Genomic DNA, 12,829 nt, shown 5'->3' with positions numbered 1-12,829 from the left:
AATTAATACAGGATGCAAACAAAGCATTGGGCCTGTAGCTGTGTTATCAAAAGACACTCCGGAGAACAAAATGTTACTGTCCAGAGGAGCCCGGTGAACCGCCCACAGGCGGCTGTGCTCAACCTGACGCTAACCGCCTGTGATGTTGTCATTTGCCATTTGTTCAGGGACAACACTAAGTCCTCTGCACAAAAGGAAAAAAAACAAAAAAAAAAACAGCAGTACAGAAAGAAAAACGATGACATTCATCATCTTCCATCTTCTGTTACATGAGAGGAATTTAATGGGGTAAACCTTGTTTTTAATTCTGATCACAGTTAAGAGTGCAGCAGAGGAAACATCTCCTAAGACATTGGCAGGAGTGCAGCTCTGTCTGTGGTTAGCAGGAACATCAGCCTGACTCACTCGTCTCTGGGCTCCTTAGTCACTCTTCCCTCATTTCTTGAAGAAATATGGCTTTCTGTCGCCCACCACTCTGATGCAAATATTTTGCTGAAGCAACACGTTCTGCTCCCAAAATCGCCCTTTTTCTGAATGCTCAAGATTTGTTAGACATACATGTGTCTGCGAGTGATTCTACCTCTCTCACATCTAGTTTCAATCAAGCATTATTTTATGTCTCTATGGAGAAAGCTGCAACACAGCTGTGCTCAGTGGCTTTTAATTGACCAAAGGCCCAGTCAGCAACATGCACCCTTGTTTCAGCACTTGACATATTTCTGCCAAAATGTGGAGGTCTGAGTCACACAAGCTGCTTTTGCTGAGATATTATGTAGTTGCATTTCTTTTTTCTAGGCTAAGCTGAAGAGATTATTACCAACAGGAAGTGCTTGATTAAATGTGAGCAGTGTCTTTAATCCTTTCAAACTGACAACGTATCAAGCAAACTAACAAAAACCAGAGAGCGAGAGAGAGAGAGAGAGAGAGAGAGAGAGAGAGAGAGAGAGAGAGAGAGAGAGAGAGAGAGAGAGAGAGAGAGAGAGAGAGAGAGAGGACTGCTATTATAGTTTCTCCAGGCAAATTCACCGTAACCCTACTTAGTGACTCACTTTCTGAGATACGAGGGTTCACACCCTAATGAAAAGTGCTTTTTTTTGTGAAAAGTATCCCTGCCCATTGCTTCCCACCACATCCATGAATAAGTCACTCCCTGGTACATCATGAAACGGCCATGTGAGGCCGGATTCCGAGAGTCTTACCATCACCCGGGATGATCCTGAGTGAGACCGTGTTCCCAGCCTCCTTGATCAGGTTGACGATGTCTGAGTGGGACTTGTTGGTGATGGAGCAGGCGTTGACAGCCAGTATTCGGTCCCCAACCTTCAGCTTCCCACAGCGGTCCGCTGGGCTGCCCTCGATGATGCGTCCTATTTTGTGGGGCATGGCCACACAAGCATTTCCGGCTTTTTGTGTAAACGTACATGTTCGGTTGCGTGTATATTTTGGGAATTTGAGAAAGTGCGTGTTGATTTTGTTGATTGGTGATGTTGATTAGTGATTTAAAAAAGAAGAGATAAATTTTGAAAAAGAGAACAGAAAGAAAGATAAAGAAGAAAGATTAATCATCCAAATCAGCTTTCCCTTAATTTGTTCATAGAATTGCAACCTGTTGTGTGCACATGTCCTCTCACAACCATGATCTGACATGTGGATCACTGGAACGTGAAGCAGGTGACACACGGATGAATATTGTGTCTCAATCAAATGATATTAATAAACATGCATTTCTTAAATTTTCAAATATTTAAGCAGAGACTGACTCAAAAAATGAGATGGGCAGATTATGCCAGTTCAAGTAATGAAATACAAGTGCTGCAAGAAATCCAAGTGGCACCACAGTGACACTGCTCGATACTGCACATCGTGTTTACACAGAGGCTCTGAACAGACCCCAGGGAGCTGCAGCTCTCCTTACGCTCCTTCCATCTCACTCCATTCAGCTGTGCTCCTCCCTACCCAGCATCTTTTGCATCATCCATATTTATTACATCACTTCATAGTCACTCTCTCACTGTCTTGACTGAAAAATACACTTGTATCCCGTCACTCCGTCTAACTAATGAGATATGGGACATTATGGGGTGTGGCGAGGATTTAATACCCAATCTGTTAAGCACCATGGCAACCCTAGGTCATTGTGGGATGGAAAGAGAGGGGGATGGGCAACGCTGGAGAGCACAATGGTTTATGCATCCCTTATGTATCGAATCAGTTGATACCGCATCTCATATATGTGTGTGTATATATATATACTGTTCTGACAATATAAGCTTTCCATTTTATGTCCCACATCGTTAGAATATATTAGAAAAATGTGAGTGCAGGTTGCTACAGCACAATTCCTGATCAGTGCATAAAAGTAAAAAGTCCATTCATCTCATACTCCCAAGAGGAGCGTGATGGAGCTGAGGAGGAGAGCGCAGAGAGAAGCAGCAACAAAAACAGGAACCTGAAAAGACTAGTGGATGTTCAGACGAGGTTGTTGGCTGGCACTGCTGTCACAGGTGTCATTATAAATAACACATTATTTCTTGCATTGCATTTAGTGGTCCAACACCATATGCTCATGGGACGTATGAACGGTTCTCAGGTCAGTCAGCACACCTAACAAATCATCCAATCTTGATGCATTTCACCTGTGACACCACACAGTACATCATCATAATGGCTAACTACACCAGAGTCCTTGGTACGACATTTGTGTTGGAAATCCATCACTTGGAGGTTAATACCAAATTTGTTCAAGGACGACATGTACGATTCCTCATCGATGCTTGAACAATTTTAATACATGCAATTCTGCTGTTGTGCTGTGACACATAAACGGTATGGACAGCTATGGACTGTGCCGAGTAGACTTCAATTACATGCTGAATGAATGTTGCTGTGCACATGAATCTGTGATGATGGTGCTTGTAATAACGCTGCAGCCAGCCTGATCCTGAGGGACACATGAAGGGTCTCTTTATCCTGAAGCTCAGGATAGAAGGTCTGTGACCTCAGACTATGGCATTAAGCACAATCCTGTAAATCTCTACTCCTTTGTTATTCAGAAGTACAGCCTTAATGAGGAGTAACTGCAAAGACCAAGGTAATTTTGCCAGGAGATGGCATGAGTCATTAAATCTTTTGCAATTTCACACTTTCTGTGAAAGTGTAATTTTTCTGGAAGTGTAATCAGTCAATTTAAAGCCAAATTGCTCCTTTTGGTATTCCATGTTACAGATATCACAAACACTCTATGTTGCTAAGAGTCGTATAAAAATACTTTCAACAATGACAGTGTCATGGAGTGATCTTTAACAAGGTCTGCTTTAGGATCACAATATTATTGATGTTATTTGTTGTTGCTCACAATATAATGATCGTGAATAACTTTTCACGTCACATGGCCCGATTGAAATTACAAATACACAATCAGACTGTTGAGTTGGATTAAGAGACAAACCGAAACAGGTGATCTTTTAAAGTCAAACGCAGTCAGCTTGTCGTAAACAAAGTAAATTCTTCTGTCCAACTGAATTGAAGTTGCTGTCAATCTCAACTAAGTGCTGCTCAGGCGCCCTCACTTACCGAAGGTGGTGCCAGCATCAGGCCTGGAAACGGACGACACAATGACAAAGCCGAACCCTTCGTTCTCGCCTCGCTGGATCTCCACGTCGTACGGCTGCAGGGAGGCGGGTACCACCGCACTGCCGCTGCCTCCTCCACCGCCACTGCCGATCCCGCTGGTGGAGCCGCTGCCAGAGCTGACCGTGTTGAGCGAGTTCTGGCTCCCCTGAGGGGTCCGCTTGCCCTCCGTCAGACTGGGCGCCTGAGTGCTGCTGTGGTGCGAGGACGCCGGCGATGGTGGAACATCACCTTCTCCTTTAGATACTTTAAACACACAGCAGGACAGGTAAGGCTTTAACTGTGGCCAAGTGTATAAAAGTGCTCGATACACGCGCACAAGTTTAAAGTGAAACTGTCTTCACCTCCGTATCCAGAGCTCTTGCGTCTGACAGTGAGGTTAACGTGGCCCTGTTTGGCGGCCTGCTGCATCAACTGCACCACCAGCTGGTGAGACTTTCCCACCACTGCTGTGCCGTCCACACAGATGAGTTCATCACCTGACCGCAGGCGCCCGTCCTCATCGGCAGCCCCATACTTCACTATGTGCCCTATGTAGATCTGGAAAAGGAAAATATAGACACTAAGTACTTCATGGTGTTCATCATGATCCTTTTTTTTTTTACATGTTACTGTTTCTATGACTACTGATGACACAAGCGCCACAGTTTTATGACATAAAGAATTAACTGTAACTCATCAGAATTTGAGAGAATGAAGTCACTAATTGTACCTTTGTCTTTCACAATCAAGTATCCTTCAAGTCTATAACATTGTTTAGTATTACTTCAGCGCTTCAGTGGCTGACATAGGAGAAGCTAGAGACTAGTTAGCCCACTGGGGCAGCAGACATGCTGTGAGCTTTAGACACAGTGTGGGAGTTTACACACAACTCTGACAGAAACAAAAGCACAATACGGTGCTGCATCATTGGCACAAACAACAAGTAATAACTCCTATGGGGTGGACCTGAAGCTTGCTGCCATTTTCTTTCCTTCTATTCTTCAATATCTGCCTTCCACTCCTCCTTTTAAGACAAATATATGGTGCACAACTGGAGGGATTGGTGAGAAGGCCTTTGCTTCTTTTAACAAGCTGTCTACATGGTCCTCTAGAGAGAAACAGATCCAGTTATAAGAGAGGGGGAGAGGAAGAGAGAGAGAGCTAAAGGTGGGGGTAGCTGTTACTTTGGTTTAAAAGCAGACTCAACAGAAAAAGAAAAGAAAAGATGAAAAGAACTATTGAAGCAAAGGACTTCTCATGGCACAACATTAAACAGTAGTATGGCTGTTCTGTATCAACCTGTGTATGTATATTTAAATTTATAGTGCATGGCTTCAAACACTAAATATTCATGAAATTAAGAGGATAAAAGGACACTTACAGGCTCCCCAGGCTCATTTCCCCCTAAGATGCGAAAACCAAAGCCGGTATCCTTCCGCCAAAGGAAGATGTCCTGCTCCTGGCAATCTGGCACTGAAATACACAAGAGACAGAGTGAGAAGGCTCCACAACCACTGAAACCAGCAAAGATCTGTCGGCTGAGATTGGTGTTCACTGGCCACAACCTCTATAGGCTAATCAGTGACTGTTTGTAGCTCTGATCAGCAAGTGCAAGGGTAGTCTAATTATCATGAACTCAGCTGAACAACAGCCGATCGATAAAGAGCATGTTAGTGTCCGAAAGAAAGCAGGCAGATCAACAGTTTCCTCTTGCTTTACTTCAGCCCTGACTTCCTTGTTTTCACAGAGAGACTAGAAACAAAGCTGCATGTGGTCTCCAAAAGTAAAAAAAACAAACAAAAAAAAACAACAACAAATCACTGAATGTATATTTCTAAAATTAACTGTAATTTACAAGGAGATCTATTTTGCTTGCACTTGTTTGCAGCATCTCTCCCGCAGCGCTCTGGATCTCTTCTGCGTTCCACCAAACGCACACATACTCATAGACACACCTCCCTCCACATTAGCATCTCGCCACAGACAGAGCAGACTGTGGAGGAGGACACAGGCAATTTGGTGTCAGTCTGTTCAGCCCACAGGGCCAGTATGCACAGGAGGCACAGGCCATTTCTTCCTGCACTACCTGCTGTCTACACGGCTGCCACACAGTGCCAGTAGTAAACCCATTAGCTCCAGCTCTCCGTTCCCCCGATAACTCGCCCCGTGTCAATTATACTGCTCAAGTTAGACATGTAATTAACCCTTGGCTGACCTATCTGATCTATAGAGGAGTGATCAAAGCACGGCGTGAACCAATAGTGAGAGACAGTGCTATCGGTTGCATTCAGTGGCAGGTGATGCAATGCAAGAATCCCAAAAGCTCACCTTTCAGTCACCCTGGCCCTGCCACTAAAATAGCACTCCTTTGGTGCGCTCAGTGGATGCATGAATGCACCTCCTCACAAATTCAAGTACTGTGCTCTCGTATGTAGCAATGTGCACATGAATATATGATAAAATATGGACAGAAAAATCTGGGCCTCTTTGTCTTTTCTTTGTCTCTCTTTTTTCCTTGTTTCATTGTGTCGCCTCTCCTCCCCCACTGAATCAAAAAAGTGGCTTCAGCTCCTTCAGGGGTTATCAAACAGATATAACAATCAGCTACAGCTTAAAGCAGCCCTCTCTGGGCCCAGTTAATATTTAATCAGCAGTAGTCCTAGATTCCACAGGCAGCCATGATTATTAACCAGTGTGCACGGCCGGCACATCTGGCTGGGTAACCGTCACAAATGTGTGAAAAGCTAACGTGAGAGCCCGCCATACAAAACTCCCCTCTATGATCACAATCTTTTGCAGGACAGAGCTGGATTTCACAGCATATACTATATAAGCCCATCTGCCTCTCAAATGTCACTATTGGTACAAGAACCGGAGGTTTGAGAGATGTGCTCTCGCCGGAAGAGGTGAGGGAACCTGTTATTTAGGAGCATCTCACGGTCTGCCTCTCCTTCTCACAGATTCTTCTATTAGAAACAGATACGTGGCTTGACACCCTTACAGTGCTTCTCCATGAATAATGCAAGAATAGGCCATGACTCGAAATTGAGGAGCCTTGCAGAGAAAAAGTCAACTTTTTAGTCCTTCGGGTTATATTTCAGATCCAATGCTTTACATCGGCTAAACATGGCGTGACAGAAGCTGATTGGGAACTCAAAAGTAAATAAGTTCACTTTTTAAAAGAAAAGCTGGAAAACATAAAGTACACCCCATCTCCTGGATGATGGCTATGTGCACAAATAGTCCTTTGATTTTTCCACTCGCTTTTTCCAGTTGAGGGGATGAAAATACCGGTGTGTGTACGACTGCCACGCATCACCACACACACTCATCAGCTCACTTGCGTGCTTTCAAGGACATTTCTCTTGGTGGCAGCTTCTTTTTTTCTTCATCTCAGTGGGGCAGTTTTGACTTGGTAAACACGCAAAAAGGCAATAACAGGCATGACCACTACCACAGTGAATACTAAATGAGTGTATAACCACTTCACGCTGAGAAATACATTTGCTAAAACATATGGACAGCAATCGGAGGCGTTCCCAGTGTATCACTGTTACTTCAATAAAATTATTCTTATAAGCAGATTTTCACCCAGCTGATACCTGCTCAACACTAGTTTTATTAACAGCTCCATGTGCAATCCCGAAAGCACTCAGTATCTGGTTTAAACAAGAAAAATAGGCAACAATCATCTTTATTCTTCAGTTGTACCTGGAAAACCCAGGAAAACAATGCACACTTTAGTAAAACTTTCTATAACAAAAGGTTTTTTGAGTTTCACAGGTGCAGCTCAGAAAATCTAAAACAAAAACTTCTTTCATCAGTTATTTCACACTGATAAGCTGAAATGATAAAGAATAAAACAAAAAAAGGTTTGAAATATTTGTTTGGATGAAAATATATGCAACTTTCACTGTTTGAATGAAATTATGGGGAACCTTTTCATTTTATTCTATTGTTTGTAGGAAAGTCATCCTGTGTCTCTTGACAGGCTTTATTTACCCATACAGGAGGTTAAAAAACAACAACCCAAAAAACCTGTAATACTTCTGGAGCTCACACCTCGCTCACTGTTTCAACTTGCCGAATCTGTGAAGAAACCCCCCAAAAAACTAACTTAAAAAGGAACTCTACTTACGTCGACTTTCATACATGCTCCTGGACTGGGCCCAGATCTTAAAGGGGTCCGGCTTCTTCTGCAAGGTGAGCGTGCCATCTGCAGGATCCAGAGGGGGAAGGCCTGGCAGAGGCTGTGTTGGGGCAGCAGGAGTGGGAGCCACCGCCTCACTGGGCATGGCAGAGGGTGGATGGCTGGGAGAATCAGTGTGGGTGCTGCGATGGCTGCACACACTGTGCTGGGAGCTGCTCTGGCTGTCTTTCCTTTCCAACTGGTGCTGCGTGGACAGAAAACAGAGGTGTGTGGGTAAATGACGGAGGAGGATACAAACATATAAACAGAAGGAAGATATTGAGGGCAGGAAGAGGAGAGAGAATGAGTGGAGAAGTGCGTAAGTGTTACGGGTGAGATGCAGGACAAAAGAGATCGGTGAGAAAACTGTTTATGGAGGACAAAGAAAATGAAAAAGCGTCCAAGGTCATCTTTTTAGACTTTGCAGTAGTGCATCGCTCACTGAAGCCATCTGCTGAAGCATGAGGAGGAATGACTTTGTTTCCATGGTTGCAAGTCGAAGTCAGTTTCAAACATGGAGGAATTTTAATGAACAAAATATTGCCTTTAAGAATCCCACGAGTTTTGTTTATTGCAGAAGGCCTTCTACAGGGAATCAAGGATCTTCTCAAATGAAAATGAAAATCTGTAAAGCTGGTTTGAAAAACTTTGAGCAGCAGCAAGTGGTGGAAGCTACCTATAACATATTTTATTCACTTGGGTAAATGCAAAAAACGGTCTTCACAGTTCAGCTGGCTATTAATGTATATCCAATTGGTGAAAATACGCATTCAAAAATAAAAGGTGGAATATTTCCAACTTTCCAGAGTGTTGTGACACTTGGCCTTAGACAGATTACGGATTTAGCTTCAAGCAACACATCTTGTTAACACAGTTCTATATGCAGAAATCTTTTGTGTTTACATGCACGGATTTTGAAACATATGAAGCACCACTGCATGGTTTTCAGGAAATCATTTTATTCTAATTCTGAAACTAGAAAACATTCATTGTTTGTGGATCTGGATCACAAAACATCTCGTAACTTGAAAAACACACAAAAAAAACAAAATTGTCTCGCTGAGAAAATATAATTGCTGACTATGAATAAGGACACATTCTACAACAGGATGATATTTTATGTGTTATAAATAATAAGGCTGTGCATAAAATGGTAGAAAAGCCCTGGCACCTCATCACACTACATGAGATGAGAGGTCAAATTCCTGTAATGCTTCCTAATGAGGACAACGGCCATGCAAAATTGATTTTTCATTTGATCAAAGGAGACTTGCTTAATGAGTTGAGACAGCACAGCCTCTCTCACATATGTGAGTTTACAGAAAGTGTCTATTTAGACTCTGGAACTGGAGGCAAAATGGTTGTTCTGGGCTGACACGAAGTCGCATGCAGCGTGACATTTCACTGACATAACACAGAGGGGGAAAACTGGCTTTTTTCTATGTGGAAAGCTAATCCAGAGTGACAGTCAGGTTGGGCCACTGTTGGTCCTACTCGACCCCCTTACAGCACAGAGCCGCATCCATCCAGGGCGCCATGTGATGGGGATAGGTAACACCCACCACTCCGACAGACTTCAAATTAAACCTAATCCAAATATCCAGGCCGCTGAGAGGAGGGTTTTCACGTCCATCAGCAGACACGGGGCCAGGTTTTCGTCCTCTGGAGTGGTGGACATTGTACCTGTCACTCACCATGGAGAAGCCTGTCCCAAGGAAACATCTCTGTGCTCTAACTGGATGGTTCTCCAGGGGTGAAACAGGGTGACAGTAATTTAAAGCTGAACTGGCATTCCTTCTGAGCTCTATTGATTTTTGATCAGGTCGAGATGAGTTGTAAAAATGAGAAGGCGTTTGCTCTTTAAACTTCGGAATAACTGCACAGTCCCGAGAGGCGCTCGCTCTGCTCACAGAACTCGTCTTTCCAGCTCTTTCTCCCGATCCTTCGCCGGTCCGTCTTATCATTCACAAGTCAGAGTCACATTGCAATCTGTTGCAATCTCTCATCCAGCTTTCCTGATGCCTTTCTCTTTCTGTGCTTGTAGCTCACTCTAACATCAGTGCCCCTTTTCTCACTACCTGTTAGCCTCAGTGCTCCCTGTGTGTCTGTGAGCTATCATAGTGATTCAGAGCTGTGGGACCAACCATTTCCACGCTGGTCTTCCCCTTCCTCATGCTCATCCCTTTCTGTATCTTTTTTTCTTCATGCCTCATTCCCCCATCTTCTCTCAGCTGTGGCTGTTTGCCCTCCATAACAGCTATACACTGTTACACTGCTCTGCCTAGGTTATTCTCAATCAATCACAGCATGGCAGCGTGTCCAGAGTGGAGGCACATGCACAGAAAGTGAGAGGATATAAGGCAGGGCTGCACAGAGGCAATATGAGCCAGCAGAACTGTAGAGGACTGAGGCATGCAGGCTCAGAGTTGTGAGGATGAATAACAAGAGCGGGAAAAATTCTGAAAATAAAAAGAACTTCAGTTCATCTGTGTCTTTTCTTCTTTTAAATAGCACTTCCTTCAGTTGGGAGAACACACATTGAACTAAACACACAGACACACATGCACACATAGAAAAAGATGGAGATCAGAGCACTCACCACCAGCTTTGGACTCCTCTTGGCTGGCACCACTCCTGCAAAACATCGGCAGAGGGACAGAGAGAGCATTAATGACATGCGGCGCGCTTCCCTCGTCGCCTCAGATCAAAAAAACTCCCCAGGACAAACGGATGAGGCTCGTTTCCTGCTGCAGAGCAGAGCACAACTGGCCCACTCTCGCTCCTCTTCCTCCACCTCTCTGTTGCTTTCCCTTTCTGAGCTACACACTGCGCTCGGCTGCTCGCTAATCTGTGTGATCTCCTCCCCCTGTGCTGTATCCCTCTCCACTCAGAGCTCTCACCCGAGCCAGTGAACGAGCAGCTCCTGATCTATCTGCATCGGACAGGCGGACCGATGCTGCAGCTGCCTCCTGCGAGCTACAGGTTCCCACAAGAACCCCCAGCCCATTGCACAGCTGTCTCCAACTCCAGATCCCCCAACAGAATCTCAACTATGACCCACAGAGGAGAAGCTCGGGAGCTGGAACATCATAAAGAACGCCTGAGTTTCACCATGCACGTCTGAATAACTACTGAGCTGTTTCCTCTCCTCTGAACTCTACTGCTTTACTCAAGGCTTACATTGAGAAGCTGATCTTCGCTCTACTCCTTTTTTTCTCAATCCCTCCCCCTTGTCTTCCTCCGTTTCACCATGACTTACTGCGCCTCTCTCTCCCTCTCACACGCAGCATACCAGTTAACTTACTGTAGAGAGTCACCAAGAAGATCAATCTCATTTGTGCTAATAAAATATTAATACTTAGAGCCACTTGTCATGGAAGAAGATTCACGGAACACCAGTGGAAGGAATGATATACATCCCTACTTTTTTGAACCCGTCACAATCCATCATTGACTGTATGGATTTCTCTACCTCAAACATATTATTACTAACCTAATTCAATCACACTCCACCTCATTATTTAACCCACATGCCGCTCAGCCACCACTTTCCAAGAATACTCCAGACCCTCCCTGCTTCTCCTTCCTGCCACTTACTACGGCACCGTAAGACAAAGAAAGACAAATGAACACATAAACACACGAGGCGGGATTGGGACACACACACTTGCTGTTGCCAAGGCGATCGAGTAGCATTGTATAGAATGGCGGCGATATGCTTTGTTTAAATTTACGAAGCGAGCAGCGGGAGCTGTAGCAACACATCATGTTCACATTGTTTGTGCACCTTTGATCTATATTAAAGCCTCTTTTCCTCGTGTGGTTGAGGCCAATAAACATATAATGTGTCTCCTGTGTTGTGATGGATGTACAAAGCATATTAATGGTGTGTGCCACTGACATTAACACATGCAACCACATGCAAGCATCCATCTTAGGCTCTTTCTGCTGCATTGGCAAAAAAATCATTAAATGTTAAAACTCTCTGTTGCTGCAAAGCCCCTCTCTCTACATGTTTCATAATTTATCCCTATTTTTTCTCTCCATCTCATCTCTCTCTCTCTCTTTCTTCCTCTCTCATATATTAAACGTTACAGTCACAAATAGATCATTTCAGTTGCTGATGTGCCGATGAAGGTTTTCCTCTAAGTCTGAATGAGTGTGCATGTATTTGTGGGTGTGTCACAAACCGGAGGGACATTCACATATATCACAAGGTCGGATGTCAATAATAACTGTTTTCCATTACAACAGCAGGTTGTGTGCCCCCTGAGTGCTCAATCGCACTGTGCAGAAGGTCAATGGAAAAACTCAACCTAAAAAAAACTAAACTGAAAAACATTGCAAACTGGCAATGAGGTCAATGTAATTGGCTTTAAGCTTGTAGAGGTTGAGTTTAACTATCACAATATGGTTATAGATTTTAGGAAGGAACAAATGGAGAAGAGAAAAATTATTAAACCAATGCCAGCTTTATCCCTGTAAAGCAGCTTGCGTGAGTGGCGACCTATCAAGGTTGGGTGCTTTGTTTCACTTAATGTTGGCTGGGACTGGTCTCCCGTTCTACGACACCGCCTTGGATACCATTGGAATAGGAACAGATAGATAGATAGCTTGTGTCAGCTGGATTAGCTGATTTGCATGCTACTCAGTGTGAATCCATGCTTGTGCATGACGTCGTTTTTAAATTGTGATGCCAATGTGTACATGCTGATTGAATCTGCCTGAATGTAACATTTATGAGCAGCTGAAGCTCAGTGAAAGAAAAAAAAATGGGAATTGCATGTTCCTGCAAACACGCACTTCTGAAGGAGCATCCATAAATGCATGTAAGCTATACATATGTAGTATCAGGTATGCAAGAAGGTGTGCATTTATTTATGCAGCAAGCACCAGTGGTGAGGAGTTTGCAGGAATGCTCACTCTTATACAAAGAGACACTGTTTCTTTGCACTGAAGTCGTAATCCGTGTGTGTTTTTTTTTACTCTGCAAATAAACATGGTTCCCTTCAACCGTTTGAACTGATC

At 43.9% G+C, this 12,829-nt stretch overlaps 1 protein-coding gene across 1 annotated transcript in view; it reads right to left on the bottom strand.

Moving 5' to 3' along the window:
* The window catches only part of LOC308113484 (membrane-associated guanylate kinase, WW and PDZ domain-containing protein 1-like), an 80,641-nt gene that overhangs the window by 6,231 nt on the left and 61,581 nt on the right, over positions 1-12,829 (bottom strand). The window contains exons 15-20 of the mRNA XM_080469827.1: positions 10,401-10,435; positions 7,751-8,006; positions 4,994-5,085; positions 3,975-4,170; positions 3,574-3,876; positions 1,200-1,403 (exon numbers count right to left, since the gene is read on the bottom strand). Coding sequence (XP_080325953.1) covers positions 1,200-1,403; positions 3,574-3,876; positions 3,975-4,170; positions 4,994-5,085; positions 7,751-8,006; positions 10,401-10,435 — 1,086 coding nt within the window. The remainder of the gene's footprint in view (positions 1-1,199; positions 1,404-3,573; positions 3,877-3,974; positions 4,171-4,993; positions 5,086-7,750; positions 8,007-10,400; positions 10,436-12,829) is intronic.

Source organism: Lipophrys pholis (assembly GCF_963383615.2).
Source record: "Lipophrys pholis genome assembly, chromosome: 8".
NCBI lineage: Eukaryota > Metazoa > Chordata > Actinopteri > Blenniiformes > Blenniidae > Lipophrys > Lipophrys pholis.
This window is presented reverse-complemented; position numbering and strand designations above follow the sequence as displayed.